This window comes from Trachypithecus francoisi, unplaced genomic scaffold (assembly GCF_009764315.1).
Source record: "Trachypithecus francoisi isolate TF-2019V2 unplaced genomic scaffold, Tfra_2.0 Lachesis_group21, whole genome shotgun sequence".
In the NCBI taxonomy this organism is placed as follows: Eukaryota; Metazoa; Chordata; class Mammalia; order Primates; family Cercopithecidae; genus Trachypithecus; species Trachypithecus francoisi.
In genome coordinates this window covers 32,431,621-32,449,357 of record NW_022681467.1, presented here as the reverse complement: position 1 = coordinate 32,449,357, position 17,737 = coordinate 32,431,621, and the positions used below count along the sequence as shown (strand labels likewise).

Sequence of the window (17,737 nt, the reverse complement as noted above, 5' to 3'; positions counted from 1 at the left end):
CGAGATCCTCAGGGGCAGAAAGAGGCAGTGGCAGTGGAGGGAGGGAGAGGCCATGCCTGGTTTCCTTTCGGTCGTTGTTTTTCCTGGCCTGCCTCATACACTGCCAAGGGGTCTGTGCCGAGCTGGGCTTGGGCCCAGGCAGAAGACAGAGCCAGGGAGGGCCCTCTTCCCTTCCGGCAGGGAGGAGGCACCACAGTCATTTCCGAGACCAGCAGGCACAGGGCGCTGGGCTCTCTGCCCCACATGGAGTTCCTGCTAGAGAAACCCAGGCACCTCTGGGAGACCCTGGGCAATACCGGCCCCTCAGCCAAATCCCTGGGGCTTCCAGCCCAGCTCAGCCCACACTGGCTTTGCATGACACTGAGCGAGTCACTTCTGCTCTGAGCTCCAGTTTCCTTGTAAAATGGGGGTAAGATTGGGGTGAAGATGGGTGAGTTTGGCATGCAGTAAGTCTTCACCAAACAGTAGTTCCCAGCCTACACAGTGATGAAGTCTGGTTGCAATTTCCCAGCTCAGAAGAGCCTTCCATCGTCATCCCTGCAGGCCTCCTTTCCTGACCTCCCTCAACCAGCCAGCAGGGAACAGAACAGAGGGTGTCTGCCAGGAATGGGGTGCTGTTGCTACAGAGTCCTGGACCAGGATCAGAGATTGCAGCTCCTCTATCTTCTTTCTGTAGGGATGACTTGGACATCTGCCTGCCCTTTGTCATTTCGGGCCTGTTCTACATCCCAGACAACTAGATACAGGTCTCAGGGTCACACTGTGACCTCCAGCCATCATGCCCTTCTCTGGGCTTCAGCTCCTTGGAGCAGCAGCCACCAGTCACCCAGAACTCACTGTGCAGGCCCCAGGCCAAGGCTTTTGTGCAGTACCTGGTTCAATTATCCTGTCAGGCTTGTAAGTTTGATCCTGTTATTACTGTGTTCACTTTATAGTTGAGGAGACTGAGGTGCAGAGAGGGAAATTGACTTGCCCAGGACTACAGGCTGGTCACTGGCAGAGATGGGATTCAGTGGTCTGGGGCCCATCTTGCTCTGGGTTTCCACTGCAGCTTAATCCCCTCTCTGTTTTGTTTTGTGTTTAGGAGATAGGGTCTGGCCGGGCGCGGTAGCTCAAGCCTGTAATCCCAGCACTTTGGGAGGCCGAGGCGGGCGGATCACAAGGTCAGGAGATCGAGACCATCCTGGCTAACACAGTGAAACCCCGTCTCTACTAAAAAGTACAAAAAACTAGCCGGGCGAGGTGGCGGGCGCCTGTAGTCCCAGCTACTCGGGAGGCTGAGGCACGAGAATGGCGTGAACCCGGGAGGCGGAGCTTGCAGTGAGCTGAGATCCGGCCATTGCACTCCAGCTTGGGCGACAGAGCGAGACTCCGTCTCAAAAAAAAAAAAAGGAGATAGGGTCTCGCTCTGTTGCCCAGGCTAGAATGCAGTGGCACAATCATAGATCGCTGCAACCTTGAACTCCAGGGCCCAAGTGATTCTTCCATCTTGGCTTCCTGAGTAGCTGGGCCTGTAGGTGTGTGCCACCATGCCAAGCTAACTTTTGGGTTTTTTGTAGAGGTGGGGTCTTGCTATGTTCCCCAGGCAGATCTCGAATTCCTGGGCTCAAGCAATCCTCCTGTCTCAGGCCTCTCAAAGTGTGGGATTACAAGTGTGAGCTACCGTGTCCAGCCCCTCAAAGTGTTGGGATTACAGGTGTGAGCTACTACTGTACCCGGCTCCTCAGTCTTCTCCCTTTAAGAAAAGCTTCTGGCCCTCCTACAGGCTTTTGTGAGGACTGGGTAAGAGGTGGCTGGGAGAGGCTTTGGAAGTGTGAAGAGCCCAGGTAGCCAGGTACGGTAGCTAATGCCTATAATCTCAGCTACTCAGGAGGCTGAGGCAGGAGGATCCCTTGAGGCCAGAAGTTGAAGATTCTCCTGGACCACATAGTGACACCCTGTTTCTTTTTATTTATTTATTTAGAGACAGAGTTTTACTCTTGTTGCCCAGGCTGGAGTGCGGTGGCATGATTTCGGCTCACTGCAGCCTCTGCCTCCCTGGTTCAAGCAATTCTCCTGCTTCAGCCTCCCAAAGTGCTGGGATTACAGGCACCTGCCACCACGCCTGGCTAATTTTTTGTATTTTTAGTAGAGATGGGGTTTCACCATGTTGGCCAGTCTGACCTCGAACTCCTGACCTCAGGTGATCCACCTGCCTCGACCTCCCAAAGTGCTGGGATTACAGTTGTGAGCCACCATGCCCGGCTGAGACCCCGTTTCTACAAAAAAATGCAAAAATTAGCCAAGTGTGGTTATGCATACCTGTAGTCCTAGCTATTCGGGAGGCTGAGGTGAGAGGATTGCTTGAACCCTGGAGTTCAAGCCTGCAGTGAGACATCATTGCGCCACAACACTCCAACCTGGAAGACATAGTGAGACCCTGTCTCAAAAAAAAAAAAAAAGGCCCAGGTAAATGAAAAGGCATTCCTGAGAATAGGGTCTTCCTAGCTTTCTGGGGCTGTGCTGTGATACAGACACTGGGAGCTTGTGGTACCTAGGTTTGGGTTTTGGTTCTGCTGCTTCCTTCATGAGTTTCTTGGTCTCTTTGTGCCTCAGTTTGCTCTTCTGCAGCGTGGCAGTGATGCGATAGGAACCTGCCTGTCTCTGGGGTTGCCCTGCTGTGAATGTCAGGTGGTCAATGGGACTTGCAGTGGGGGCTCTCCTCAGCCTCCTCACAGCCTTCTCTCTCCCACCCCTGCACAGGTCTCTAAGGACATCTCCATGCGGCTGCATAAGGAACTCGAGGTGGTGGAGAAGAAACGGGCGCGGCTGGAGGAGGAGAACGAAGAACTTCGTCAGCGGCTCATCGAGACTGAGCTGGCTAAGCAGGTGCTGCAGACGGAGCTGGAGCGACCGAGAGAGGTGAGGACTTCGTGCATCCAGCAGGGCCAACCTAGGGCAGGCGGGCGTATGCAAGCCCCCACAAGCCAGTGTCTCTGCGAGCCCCCACTTGTGGGAAATGGGCAGCTTATGCCTCCCTGGCAAGGTCGTTTATTCGTTCATTCCTCCAGCATGCATTTCCTGAGCACCTACTGTGTAAATTGTGTGCTGGACACTAAGGTTACTATGGTGAACAAAATACACCCAGTTCCTGTCCTCAGGGAGCTCACAGGGTAATGAGAGAGAGTCATTCATCAAAGAACCACAGCCACTGTGGGAGGATTCACTGAGAAAACATGCAGCAATGTCAGGCATGGGGCTAAGCCCTCTGTGCCTCGGTTTCCTTACCTGTAAAATGGGGCAGTGGTGCCCTGAGTCATTGTGAGGACCAACAGGAATAACGCACGTGTGGAGTGGCTGCAGGAGACTGCCAGGTCTGCCATTTGGTGTGAAGTCAGTGCGGGGGCTGGGTCTCAGGCCGGTGTCTCTGGGGTACTGGTGCTTCCTCAATGTGACCCTGAGACACAATCCTGTCTGTCTTTGTTCATGCCAGTTCCTCCCCCTGGCAGACCTCCTCCTCCTGTTGTGTGTTGGGTATACAGTGTGTTATGCGCCCTGCTTGACAGTTTATCTCAAACATTTTCATGCTAACAAGGTTGCAGTCATGCCCATTTTATGGATGAGCAAACAGCCCCTGAGAGAGGGAGGGATGACCTCAAGGTCATGCAGGGCTGAGGGGGTTCTGCAGAATGCCAACTAGAAACCATCAACCTAGGTGTCCCTTAAAGGCTGGAATCCCCCCATTCCAGGGGTCTGTGTTCCAAATGGTCTGGGGTGGCTTCTGGCCCTAGAGGCAGAGCCAGGCCTTAGCTCTCTGCCTGCTGATGAGGTATGAGGATCGTGCATTCTTCCAGGGCACACTCCTCGCTGCAGGCGCTGCCTGCCTTCCTCCCCCAAGGGCGAGCCTGCCAGTGTCCCTGGACTGAGACACCACAGCCTGAGGCCAGAACATTCCTCCAGCCATCCTTCCCACTGGGCGTGTTGGTGTGATGTGCCATACCCTCTCAGTGTGCAGGGAGAGGAGGTGTTTGCTGCTAAGGGTGGCTAGCCCCCTCCCTTCATTCAGCTGCCAGCTCCCACTGCCTGGCCCATAACACAGAGCACCCTCTTCACACCGTCTTGCTGCTGCTACCCTTGATAGTGAAAAGGGGAGACAATTTCTGAAAGCATCTTAAGGTCACAGTACAAGTGATGAAACTGAGGCTCCAGGAGGGACAACTTGCCTGAGTTCACCCAGCCTGTACTTAGCAGAGATGTGGCTGGAACCCTGAAGCCACTTCCCTTCTCTAAGTCTCAGTTTCTTTATCTGTGACATCAGGATAAGCAAACAAACAAGCAAAGCCTGCATGGTGCTCACACCTATAATCCCAGCACTTTGGAAGGCCAAGGTGGGCAGATCTCTTGAGCCTAAGAGTTCAAGACCAGCCTGGGCAACATAGCAAAACCCTGTCTCTATAAAGAATGCAAAAATTAGGCAGGCTTGGTGGTGCCTGCCTGTAGTCCCAGCTACTTAAGAGGTGGAGGCTGTAGTGAGGTGAGATTGTACCACTGCACTCCAGCCTGGGAGACAGAGTGAGATCCTGTCTCAAAAAAAATAAATAAAAGGGGTCCAGTCACAGTAGCTCACGCCTGTAATCCCAGCACTTTGGGAGGCCGAGATGGGTGGATCACCTGAGGTCAGGAGTTCGAGACCAGCCTAGCCAACATGGCAAAATCCTGTGTCTACTAAAAATACAAAAAAATAAAAAATTTAGCTGGGCGTGGTGGCGGGCACCTGTAATCCCAGGTACTTGGGAGGCTGAGGTAGGAGAATCTCTTGAACCCGGGAGGTGGTGGTTGCAGTGAGCTGAGATCACGCCATTGCACTCATTCCAGCCTGGGTGACAAAAGCGAAACTCCGTCTCAAATAAATAAATAAACGAAACAGGGTGATAACTGTATGTAGCCTATGAGGTTGTTTAGGATCATTAATAAGATTATGTAACTATGGAATACTATGAAGAAATTTAAAAGAATAAGATGGTATGGCAGTTCCTCAAAAATTAAACAGAACAATCATATGATCCAGCATTCTCACTTCTAGGTATATCCCCAAAAGAATTGAAAGCGGAGACTCAAAGAGATATTTACTGGCCGGGCGCGGTGGCTCAAGCCTGTAATCCCAGCACTTTGGGAGGCCGAGACGGGTGGATCACGAGGTCAGGAGATCGAGACCATCCTGGCTAACACGGTGAAACCCCGTCTCTACTAAAAATACAAAAACTAGCCGGGCGAGGTGGCGGGCGCCTGTAGTCCCAGCTACTCAGGAGGCTGAGGCAGGAGAATGGCGTAAACCCGGGAGGCGGAGCTTGCAGTGAGCTGAGATCTGGCCACTGCACTCCAGTCCGGGCGACAGAGTGAGACTCCGCCTCAAAAAAAAAAAAAAAAAAAAAAAAAGAGATATTTACACATCCGTGTTCAGAGGAGCATAACTCACAATAGCCAGAAGATAGGAGCAACCCAAATGTTCATCAACGGATGAATGGATGAACATAGTGTAGTGTACATGTGTAATGGAAAACTCTTCAACCTTACGAAGGAATGAAGCTGGGTATGATGGCTCATGCTTGTAATCTCAGCCTTCTGGGAGGCAGAGGTGGGCAGATTGGTTGGGGCCAGGAGTTCAAGATCAACCTGAGCAACGTGGCAAAACGCATCTCTATAAAAAATGCAAAATTTAGCCAGGCATGGTGGTGCATGCCTGTAGTCCCAGCTACTAGGGAGGTTGAGGTGGGAGGATTGCTTGAGCCCAAGAGGTTGAGGCTTCAGTAAGCTATGGTGGCACCCCTGGACTCTAGCCTGGGCTATAGAGTGAGACCCTGCATCGAGAGGGAGAGGGAGAGGGAGGAAAACAGAACAGAACAGAAAAGACCAGCACTTTGGGAGGCCGAGGCCGGCGGATCATGAGATCAGGAGATCAAGACCATCCTGGCTAACATGGTGAAACCCCGTCTCTACTAAAAATACAAAAAAATTAGTCAGACATGGTGGCGGGCGCCTGTAGTCCCAGCTACTCAGGAGGCTGAGGCAGGAGAATGGTGTGAACCTGGGAGGCGGAGCTTGCAGTGAGCCGAGATTGCGCCCCTGCACTCCAGCCTGGGCGACGGAGCGAGACTCCATCTCAAAAAAAGAAAAGAAAGTATTTGGAATTTATTTGTGAAATTTTAAAAGAAGTTAGACTTGTAAAGAGCTCTTTGTGGTGCCTGGTACAGAGTAGGTGCTCAAGAAACACTGGCTCACATCCCTCTGCGGCTGCTGTCAGTGAGGCTGGTCTAGCTCTCCTCACGTGCCCTGTGGTGTCCCAGGCTTGTGCGCAGAAGGCGGGAGCCTGTGTTTATTATTTGCTGTTTATCCTCTCCCTCCTCCCTCTCTTTTCTGACATGGTTTCTATGGAGACGAGGGTCCCTGAGCAATTCTTCTGCCAGAGCCTCAGTCCCATCATCACGATCTGCCGTTGCCATCCTGACAGGCTGCCGAGGCGGTGCTGTCACCTGGCTGGGAACAGGAGCCTCTGGCCTGAGCTGATGTGGTTGCCATGGAGACAGCTCTCTGCTAGAGAGAAGGGAGGTGGCAGGCACTGGCCAAGGGCTGCAGTGGCACTGTTGCCCAGCTACCCCTCTTCCAGTGTCACACCCCTCCTTGTGTTTTAGGCAGAAAGCCAATACGAGTGTTGACGTGATTTATTATGGTATAGCTGCTGTGTCTGAGCCTTCACTCTGTGCCAGGCACCGCACAAGTCTTGACCACACCAGCACATTTAACCCTCCAAGCACCTTCCCATGGACACGGTGTGGTTGTCTTATTTTATAGGTGCCACTGTTTGTTGGCAATTTTAAAATCATGATTTAATTCCCGTATCATACAATTCACCATTTAAAAGTACACAGTTCAGGCTGGGCGCGGTGGCTCACGACTATAATCCCAGCACTTTGGGAGGCTGAGGTGGGTGGATCACCTGAGGTCAGGAGTTCGAGACCAGCCTGACCAACATGATGAAACCCCATCTCTACTAAAAATACAAAAATTAGACGGGTTTGGTGGTGGGCGCCTGTAATCCCAGCTACCTGGGAGGTTGAGATAGGAGGAGAATTGCTTGAACCGGGGAGCTGGAGGTTGCAGTGAGCCGACATCCCATCATTGCACTCTAGCCTGGGCAACAGAGCAAAACTCTGTCTCAAAAAAATAAAAAAAAAAAAAGGCCGGGCGCGGTGGCTCAAGCCTGTAATCCCAGCACTTTGGGAGGCCGAGGCGGGCGGATCACAAGGTCAGGAGATCGAGACCATCCTGGCTAACCCGGTGAAACCCCGTCTCGACTAAAAAATATAAAAAAGTAGCCGGGCGAGGTGGCGGGCGCTTGTAGTCCCAGCTACTCGGGAGGCTGAGGCAGGAGAATGGCGTAAACCCGGGAGGCGGAGCTTGCAGTGAGCTGAGATCCGGCCACTGCACTCCAGCCTGGGCGACATAGCGAGACTCTGTCTCAAAAAAAAAAAAAAAAAAAAGTGTACAATTCAGACCAGGCATAGCACTTTGGGAGGCCGAGGCAGGACGATTGCTTGAGCCCAGGAGTTTGAGACCAGCCTGGGCAATATAGTAAGACCCCCATCTCTACAAAAATTTTAAAAATTAGCTGGACATTTGGCACAAGCCTGTGGTTCCAGCTACTCAAGAGGCTGAGGTGGGAGAATTACTTGAGCTTGGGAAACGGAGGTTTCAGTGAGCCGAGATCACGCCAGTGTACTCCAGTCTGGGTGACAGAGCGAGACCTTGTCTGAAAAAATAATAATAAAAATAAAAACAAAAAAGTGTACAATTCAGTGATTTTTATTATATTCATGATGTTGTGTAGCGTCACTTTTATCTAATTCCAGAACATTTCCATGGCCCCAAAAAGTAACCTCATGCCTGTGAACAGTCAGTCCCCACTCCCCCTTTCCCTCTTGCCCCCACAACCACTCGTCCGCTTTGTGTCTCTGGATTTGCCTGTTCTGGATGCTTCATCCAAATGGAGTCTTTGGTGACTGGCTTCTTTTACTTAGCATCAGGTTTTCAAGGTTTATCCATCCATGTTGAAGAATGTAGCAGGACCTCATTCCTCTTTATGGCTGAGTAATCATCCATTGTGTGGGTATATAACCACATTAGATTTGTCCATTTATCTGGGTTGTTTTGGCTACTATGAATAATGCTGCTGGGAACATTCATGTGCGCATTTCTGAGATTCTGTGTGTGTTCTCTTGTGTAGATCCAGGGAGTAGAACCGCAGGATGTAGACTCGACTGGGGAAAGACAAAGATGGGATTCAAACCCAGGACTCTACCTCTCCCAAACTCACACTGACTTTTCTGGTGTTGCTCCTACACTCCTTGCCCCACGCTTGCTTTCCTAGGACCCTGTTGTGTCTTCAGAATCCTGGAAGAGGCTGCCCACTCCAGTGACTGCTTCCCTCCCTGGCACAGCCTTCTCATCCAGATTTCCTACCTGGTGGGCTAGGAAGGGGCTGATAGTTCAAAGCCCGGTTCTACCTTTTTTCCGGCTTTGGCACTTACTCGCAAGTGACTGTAACCTTTGGGGAAATGATATAACTGCTCTAGTGCTTAGTTTGTTTATTTATTTTATTATTATTATTGGGGGAGACAAGAGTCTTGCTGTGTCACTCAGGCTAGAGTGTAGTGGCACGATCATGGCTTGTTGCAGCCTCACACTTCCGGGCTCAAGAGATCCTCCCGCCTCACCATCCCAAGTTGCTGGGACTACAGGTGCACGCCACCACACCTGGCTAATTTTGTAATTTTTAAAGAGATGGGGTCTCTCGCTATGTTGCCCAGGCTGATCTCAAACTCCTGGACTCAAGTGATCTGCCCGCCTCGGCTTCCCAAAGTTCTGGGATTACAGGCATGAGCCATCGTACCCAACCCAGTTTGTTTATTTATAAAATTGGAATATTATCCCTACTTCTCAGAGGTGTTTGTGAAAATTAAACAAGACAAGCAAGTAAAGTGCTTAACACAGACTAAGGACTTATTATTTTCGTTACTGCCACAACCACCGTGAGGGCTGCGGGTCTGGAGAAGCATTTGCCTTAGTTAAATAAATACATTTCTGCTGCCTCTGGCAAGGAGCTCTCTGTCTAGAGCTGCCAGTTGCCCAGGAAAAGAGCAGCTACGTTGCCAATCTTCACGTGCAGTTGGCTCCATCTGTCCTTGTGACATTTGATTTGGGGCCAATGTTTAAACCACTCTTTGTTTTCTTCCCCAAATGATCTCTCCCTAACCAAGAGTCACATGGCCTCTCTCTGTGGCCATTTCAGCCACTCTGGAGGAAGAATGAGCCTAAATCTTTGAGGTGCACCCCCAACCCTGGTTTCCTTCTAGAATCTAGAGTAGGCCAGGCACAGTGGCTTTTATCTGTAATCCCAACGCTTTGGGAGGTCGAGGCAGGTGGATCACTTGGGTTCAGGAGTTTGAGACCAGCCTGGGCAACATGGTGACATCCAGTTCCTACAAAAAATACAAAAAAGTAGCCAGATGTGGTTGGTGCATGCCTGTAGTCTCAGCTGGTCAGGAGGCTGAGGCATGACAATTGCTTGAACCTGGGAGACAGAGGTTGCAGTGAGCCGAGATCATGCCACTGTACTCCAGCCTGGGTGACAGAGTGAGACCCTGTCTCAAAAAAAAAAAAAAGAATCAAGAGTAAATTTTGTACCTGAAGCACAGTCTATGCTTTCAGTGAGACCTTTCCAAACATCTCCTCCAGATTTGGTGAAAATCTGCCCCGCTGTTTTGGCAGAAGGTTCATTTTGTTCCTTGGAAGGTTGGCCTTTGTTTCTTGGCCAGAGTGGGGCAGGAAGGTGTTTGAGTGCAGAGGCCCCTCCAGAGCCGTGCTCAGGCAGCTCTCTCCTGGGCTGAAGGAAAGACAAGGGAGAACATAGCTCAGGCTTCTCCTAGAAGCCTGTAGACCAGGGATGCTTGGAGGCACCACCCTGGCTGCTCAAAGACAGCCTTATGAGTTGCTGGCGAGTGGGGAAGCCCCTGTTGCATGCCAGGCCACAGTTTGTCCTCAGGGCTGGGCATGTCCCCGGGCCTTGCGACTGCATTCCTGCTGGTGTCCAGGCACCACCCTGCCCTGTCCCACCCTCTCAAGGCCCAGAGCCAGAACATCTGCCTCTTGGGCAGAGACTGACTTCATCCCTGGGGGCTCCACAAAGGGGCTCTGACAGGCCCTGGCTTTCTTCAGGGGTGGCAGCCCCCCAGCCGCCTGGCCAGCTACTGCCCTGCAGAGGGGAGGAAGGTCTTTGTGCACTCTGAGCCCGCCTTGTTTCCCTCCAGAATGGCAGGGCTGTGTGGGAACCCACATGGCTTAGGTAAGGTGGAGGAAGTGTCAGGTCCCACCAGAAAAGGGTGGAACTCGTCTCCTCTGCCCACTGCCCTGCTTTCTGGTGAGATTCAAGCCACTCAGCTCATTCACACCTTTTCTCTGCCTGCTAGAAAGGTGTTTGGTGACTTCTTGGGGAAAGTATATTTTAAAAGACTTTTATAATGACTTTTCCCTCCCCCCCGATAGATAGTAGTACATACTTAGCAAGCAGAAAAAGATTAGAAGATTCAGATAAGCCATAGGGAATTTCTGTGTGGATGGGGAGGTGCATATACTTCCAATAAGTTTTTCTATGTATACATATATGTGTATTTAAATGTAAATGTGAATATGCTTTTTTTCTTTTTTGGAGACAAGGTCTGGCTCTATTGCCCAGGCTGGAGTGCAGGGATGTGATCCTGGCTCAGTGTAACCTCTGCCTCCCAGGCTTAAGTGATTCTTCCACTTCAGCCTCCCAAGTAGCTAGGACTACAGGCACGTGCCACAACACCCAGCTAAGAATATGCATTTTGTTTGTTTTGTTTTTGTTTTTATTTTTGTTTTTGAGACGGAGTTTCGCTCTTGTTGCCCAGGCTAGAGTGCAATGGCGCGATCTCAGCTCACTGCCACCTCTGCCTCCTGGGTTCAAGTGATTCTCCTGCCTCAGCCTCCCAAGTAGCTGGGATTACAGGCATGCACCACTAATTTTTTTTTTGTATTTTTAGTAGAGACAGGGTTTCTCCATGTTGGTTAGGCTGGTCTTGAACTCCCGACTTCAGGTGATCCACCCGCCTCAGCCTCCCAAAGTGCTGGGATTATAGGCGTGAGCCACCGCGTCTGGCCAGAATATGCATTTTTTTTAAATCTAAAAAAGTAATACAAACTCAGTGAAGCAAAAATATCATTAGAAAAACACACAGATGCATACCTAGCATACCTCTAAGGACAAGCTGCAGCGCTCTAGTTACATTGGTTGCCTTGGGCAGGATAACTGGGTGACTGGGTTCACTATATTCTTTTATGTACTTTTTGAATGTTGAACCATGTGACTTTGTTATCTATTCAAAAATAATAGAAATAATAAAACCCTTACATTAAAGAAGAAAGCCTTCAGTTCGACTCCTCAGCCGGACCCAGCATCAGCAGTTTGCTTTGTATCTTTCCAGGCCTTTCTCTAGTCTCATACAATGCAGGTTTCTATAGATTTTGAAACTCTTTTTTTTGAGACAGTCTTGCTCTGTTGCCCAGGCTGGAGTGCAGTGGTATGATCTCAGCTCACTGCAACCACTGCCTCACGGGTTCAACCAAGTCTCCTGCCTCAGTTTCCCTAGTAGCTGGGATTACAGGTGCCTGTCACCACTTCCGGCTAATTTTTTGTATTTTTAGTAGAGATGCATTTTCACTATGTTGGCCAGGCTGGTCTCAAACTCCTGGCCTCAGGTGATCCACCCGCATCCGCCTCCACAAGTGCTGGAATTACAGGCGTGAGCCACCACACCCAGCCATTTCTTTCTTCCTTTCTTTCTTTTCTTTCTTTGTTTTCTTTCTTTTCTTTCTTTTTTTGAAACGGAGTTTCATTCTTGTTGCCCAGGCTGGAGTGCAATGGCACGCTCTCGGCTCACTGCAACCTCCGCCTCCCAAGTAGCTGTGATTACAGGCATGTGCCACCACGCCTGGCTGATTTTGTATTTTTCGTAGAGACAGGGTTTCTGCATGTTGCTAGTCTCGAACTCCTGATCTCAGGTGATCCGCCCGCCTCAGCCTCCCAAAGTGCTGGGATTACAGGCGTGAGCCACTGCACCCAGCCTCTTTCTTCTTTCTATGGCTGAGTAAATATTATGTTGTGTGGATAGACCACATTTTTTTTTATCCATTCTAAAGTTAGTGGACATATTTGGGTTATAGGTTTTGTTTTGCTGGTTACTTCTTTCCCTTAACAGAGTGTCTGGGAGACTTTCCCATGTCAGTGAATCTCATGATCGCTCAGTCCTTTGAATGGCTTTTAGGTGATCTCATTCATTCACATGTGATGCCTGACCCCTTGGTACCTGTGGAGACCCCTGGTTCTCCTCTCTGTCACTTCACTTCCTTCCTCCAGGGAGTCTGTGGTCCTTGGCGGGGCTCTGGTCACCTAATCCATGGTCCAATGTTATAAATGAGAAAATGGAATTTCAGGGAGAGGAAAGGGTTCACCCAGGGATCATAAACTCAGGGTCGCAAGGGCCCCAGGGTTCAACTCCCAGCTGAGGCCACAGCCCTTCCCACTCAGCTTATAATAGGCGGGCCCAGATCGTTCCACAGCCTGATGGTCTGAGCCCAGAGCCCCCACCTTGCACTCTGCACGGGGTCTGCTTCTGTGTGCCCTGTCCAGGGCCCCACTGGCTGCACTTGTCTGCTGCCTCCTGGCTCTTGTGGAAGGACTCGTTTTCTGACCCATAGCCCTGTTTCCTCCTCTTCCCTTCCAGCTTTTGAAAGCTCCCAGGTCAGCACTTCTCAAATACTGGCTCCTGGTTCTTGGCACCCAGCGTCTGAAATATCAGCCTCTGCCTTCCTGCCTCATTTGCATTTCAAAAGGTCTCTTTAGGATTTGACTGGGCTCTCAGATACTCTGTACTTAAGGGTCCATCTGGAGCTCTCCTTGCCTGTCACAGTGGATCCGACCTGCATTTCAGAATTACCTGAAAGCATTTAAAAATACTGACGTCTCAGGCCTACCCTAGACCACGAGTTTTTTTTTTTTTTTTTAAGTAATTCTCATGTGTACCAGGTTGAGAACCACTGTGCTAGCTATACTCTGGCCCTCATCAGCGAAGGCACATTTTTTCCTACCAACTCTTTGGAATTTGATTAAGAGCTATGTCAAGAACTGGTCCCAGGTGAGCTGTGGGTGTGCTGTGAGACCTTGGACAAGTCCCTGCCCCTCTCTCTTGGTTTCAGAAAAATGGGACTCGGATTAGATTAGTGGCTGTCACTTTCAGGGATGGGGTGTGAGAGGCGGGCATGGGAGCAAGCGTGTATCCAAATCACCTGGGGCCATTTTCAGAAATATACCAGCCCACCTTGAAAAGTCAAAACAACCTGTAAGCATGGTTTTATACATACACCACCACCATGAATCACCCCTCCTCTCTTGGGAGGAAGTGCTCAATAGAATCGTGCATCTAATTGAATGACTTCTTTAAACATTGAGAAACTTCAGTAATTGTTATTGTAACATTTCCTCCAATTCCCTCTGTAGGGCTTGTGCCATTTGGCATTCTTGCCAACAATTTATGAACCTTTTTGTTTCTCCATAGCTTCAGCAATAGAATATGTCGTCAGATATTTGGATTTTTGCCAGTCTGATAGGTGAGAAACGGTATCTCAGTGTAATTTTAATTTGCATTTATCTAACAGGAGCGGGGTTGGATATCTTCTTGTGCCTTGATATCTTCGTGTGCCATGATTCATTTGCCTTTCTTTTCCTGTGAACTGTTTTTCGTATCTCTAGCCTATTTTCCTACAGGTCTGGTGACCTTTTTAATGCTCTGTTTGTGAAACTCTTTCCATATTTAGGATATCAACCCTTTGTTGGTGTTATACATTACAGATATTTTTTCAGAGTTTGTCATTTATGTTTTTACTTTTCTTAGGGTGTTTTTATTTCCATGCAGAATTTGCTTGTGTAATCAAATGTATTTATATTTTCCTCTATTGCTTCTGGATTTTAAACATCTTATTTTTTTGAGGCAGAGTCCTGCTGTGTTGCCCAGGCTGGTCTCAAACTCCTCAACGCAAGCAATCCTCTCACCTCAGCCTCCCAAAGTACTGGGATTACAGGCAGGAGTCACTATGCCTGGCCAGCTTCTGGATTTGTTTTTTGAGACAGGGTCTTGCTATGTTGCCCAGGCTGGTCTCGAACTCTTGGCCTCAGGCAATCCTCCTGTCTTAGCCTCCCAAAGTGTTGGATTACAGGTATGAGCTACCATATCCAGCCCTCATATTCATTTTATCCATTAGTATTCATTCTAAATTAAAGTTCCCACTAGATGTCAGTTTCACGAGGACAGGATTTTCTCTGAGGTGGAGATTTGCCTACTGAGCTTTATGGAAGAGTCTCTTTGGGAACAACACCACATGGAGTGAGGCAGAGCTGGAAGCTGAATTACGCCAGTGATCCCAGTAGATCCCATGGGGGAGCTCTGGAGCTAGGATGGCCCTCCCTGTAGAGCTGAGGCAAGAGGTCATGGACCCGTCCCTGGATGTGGGCTCCATCCACGGATGGCACCTGCCCTTGGACAAGGTGGTTCCCCTCAACCAATGGCTGCCGCTGGGAGGGGTACTCAGCTTTGAGGTCTCAGCTCTGGCAATGAGTGTCTCAGTTCCGAAGCGGAATCTGGGCAAAGCACCACAACATCCTCCCTGGTTCACTGCTGTGTTCTGTACACCTACCTACCTGGCGCATGATAGGTGCTCAGGAAATCCTTTGATGAAAGACAAGCAAGAACAGAAACACAGCTTTCCAAGTCTTAGCCGAGGCCAACTGAGTCACACATGGGAATGGGCTACAGGGGAGGAGCCCTGAGCCGGTGTTTTCAGAATCATCTCCAGTGTTTCTGGCCTGTCTACCATTGCTGCTCACTGGGTGATCTGGAGGGCTCCTCTTACTCAACAGTCAGTGCCGTCAGGTTGGGGTGGCCTGGGGACTGGGGCCCTCCCTGGACCCTGGGCACTGTGACAGCTATCTGCATGTGCATCACCCTGTGAGCTCTCAGTCCTGACTTTTTTTTTTTTTAATTCTCCCTTCAGCATTCCTTGAAGAAAAGAGGAACCCGCTCCCTGGGGAAGGCCGATAAGAAGCCTTCAGTGCAGGTAATTCCCAGCAGCCCCCGTAGGAAGGTTTTATTCTGAAGACCTGAGCCTGACTCTAAGTGGCCTGGGGATCCCATATTCTGCCCTGTCCTCCCCTTGCTCATTTTCTTTTCTTTTTTTCTTTCTTTTTTTTTTTTTTTTTGAGACAGAGTCTCACTCTCTTGCCCAGGCTGCAGTGCAGTGGCACAATCTCGGCTCACTGCAACCTCTACCTCCCAGGTTCAAGCGATTTTCATGCCTCAGCCTCCCAAGTAGCTGGGACTACAGGTGTGCACCACCACACCTGGCTAATTTTTGTATTTTTAGTAGAGACAGAGTTTCACCATGCTGGCCAGGCTGGTCTCGAACTCCTAGCCTCAAGCAATCCAGCTGCCTTGGCCTCCCAAAGTGCTGGGATTACAGTTGTGAGCCACTGCGCCCAGCCCCCTTGCTCATTTTCTTAGTTTCACTGCCCACTTTATTTCCCAAAACCACATCCTGAGCCCATGGTTCTTAGATGTTTAGATACTCACTCCCCACCCCAGCCAGGAACTTAGCAAGCAGCCCTACAGTCAAATCCAAAGGTCTACAGTTGGAGACCAAGGCTTGAATCTTGGCTCTGCCACTTGACTGCCATGTGATTGGGGTGAGTCATTTTGAGTTCTGGGCTCCATTCCCCATCTATCCCTGTCTTGGGGGTTCATTAGAAGGATTGGATAAAGTACTACTAAATGCAGCAAAGGCCACATACCATTAGCTCCTAGTGGTACGGGATTGTCAGAATGCCAGGCCCTTTTCATCCTTAGCTCATTTAATCCCCTCTGTGGCTCTGGGAGGGAGGTAATGTTACTGCTGCATTTTACTGATGAAGCTGTAGTAGCAGCAGTTGCTCATCAATATGTCACCTGCTCCTGGACTCCCAGGCTATGTGTGGCGCCCCATCCTTGCTCTCATTTCAACGTCTACCCCTCTACATCTCCCCCGGACCCTTACCTCCTTGAGGGTCTGGCTGTGTCTGATTCACCCCTGTGTTCCCAGCACATAGTTAGTGCTCCCCAAAATGCCGTGGCTGGTACTGAGCCTCTCAGCACTAACCTTCCTGGGTTGTGTCTGTCCCCGTGGCCCCAGGAGGACAGTGCAGACCTGAAATGCCAGCTGCACTTTGCAAAGGAGGAGTCGGCCCTCATGTGCAAGAAGCTCACTAAGCTTGCCAAGGAGAATGACAGCATGAAGGAGGAGCTGCTGAAGTACCGGTCGCTCTATGGGGACCTGGACAGCGCACTGTCAGCCGAGGAGCTGGCCGATGCCCCCCACTCTCGGGAGACCGAGCTGAAGGTGCACCTGAAGCTGGTGGAGGAGGAAGCCAATCTGCTGAGCCGCCGCATCGTGGAGCTGGAGGTGGAGAACCGAGGCCTGCGGGCTGAGATGGACGACATGAAGGATCACGGAGGTGGCTGTGGGGGGCCTGAGGCACGCCTGGCCTTCTCTGCGCTGGGTGGCGGCGAGTGCGGGGAGAGCTTGGCAGAGCTGCGGCGACACCTGCAGTTCGTGGAAGAGGAGGCTGAGCTGCTGCGGCGCTCTTCTGCTGAGCTTGAGGACCAGAACAAGCTGCTGCTGAACGAGCTGGCCAAGTTCCGCTCGGAGCACGAGCTGGACGTGGCGCTGTCGGAGGACAGTTGCTCCGTGCTCAGCGAACCTTCGCAGGAGGAGCTGGCGGCCGCCAAGCTGCAGATCGGCGAGCTCAGCGGCAAGGTCAAGAAGCTGCAGTACGAGAACCGCGTGCTCCTCTCCAACCTCCAGCGCTGTGACCTCGCCTCCTGCCAGAGTACGCGGCCCATGCTGGAGACGGACGCCGAGGCCGGGGACTCTGCCCAGTGTGTGCCTGCTCCCCTGGGCGAGACACACGAGTCCCATGCGGCCCGACTCTGCAGAGCCAGGGAGGCCGAGGCGCTGCCTGGGCTGAGGGAGCAGGCTGCCCTGGTCAGTAAGGCCATCGATGTCCTGGTGGCTGATGCCAATGGCTTCTCAGCTAGCCTCCGACTGTGTCTGGACAATGAGTGTGCTGACTTCCGGCTGCACGAGGCCCCCGACAACAGCGAGGGCCCCAGGGACACCAAGCTCATCCATGCCATCCTGGTGCGCCTGAGCGTGCTGCAGCAGGAGCTGAACGCCTTCACCCGGAAGGCAGACGCAGTCCTCGGGGACTCTGTCAAGGAGCAGCAGGAGTCCTTCTCATCACTGCCCCCCTTGGGCTCCCAGGGGCTCTCCAAGGAGATTCTTCTGGCAAAAGACCTTGGCTCAGACTTTCAGGTAAGGTGTCTCATGCACAGATCCTATTATTTATTTTTTTCCTTTGTTTTGTTTTGTTTTTCTTGAGAGAGGGTCTCTCCCTGCTAGCCAGGCTGAAGTGCAGTGGTGCAATCTCAGCTCACTGCAGCCTTGATATCCTGGGCTCTAGCCATTCTCACCCGTCACCCTCCTGAGTACCTGAGACTACAAGTGAGCACCACCACACCCAGCTAATTTTTATTTTTTA

The 17,737-nt window shown here is 50.9% G+C and overlaps 1 protein-coding gene across 1 annotated transcript in view; it reads left to right on the top strand.

The window, feature by feature from the left end:
- Window positions 1-17,737, top strand: part of SOGA1 (suppressor of glucose, autophagy associated 1) — an 84,790-nt gene that overhangs the window by 32,400 nt on the left and 34,653 nt on the right. The window contains exons 3-5 of the mRNA XM_033186335.1: window positions 2,743-2,901; window positions 15,160-15,222; window positions 16,330-17,511. Coding sequence (XP_033042226.1) covers window positions 2,743-2,901; window positions 15,160-15,222; window positions 16,330-17,511 — 1,404 coding nt within the window. The remainder of the gene's footprint in view (window positions 1-2,742; window positions 2,902-15,159; window positions 15,223-16,329; window positions 17,512-17,737) is intronic.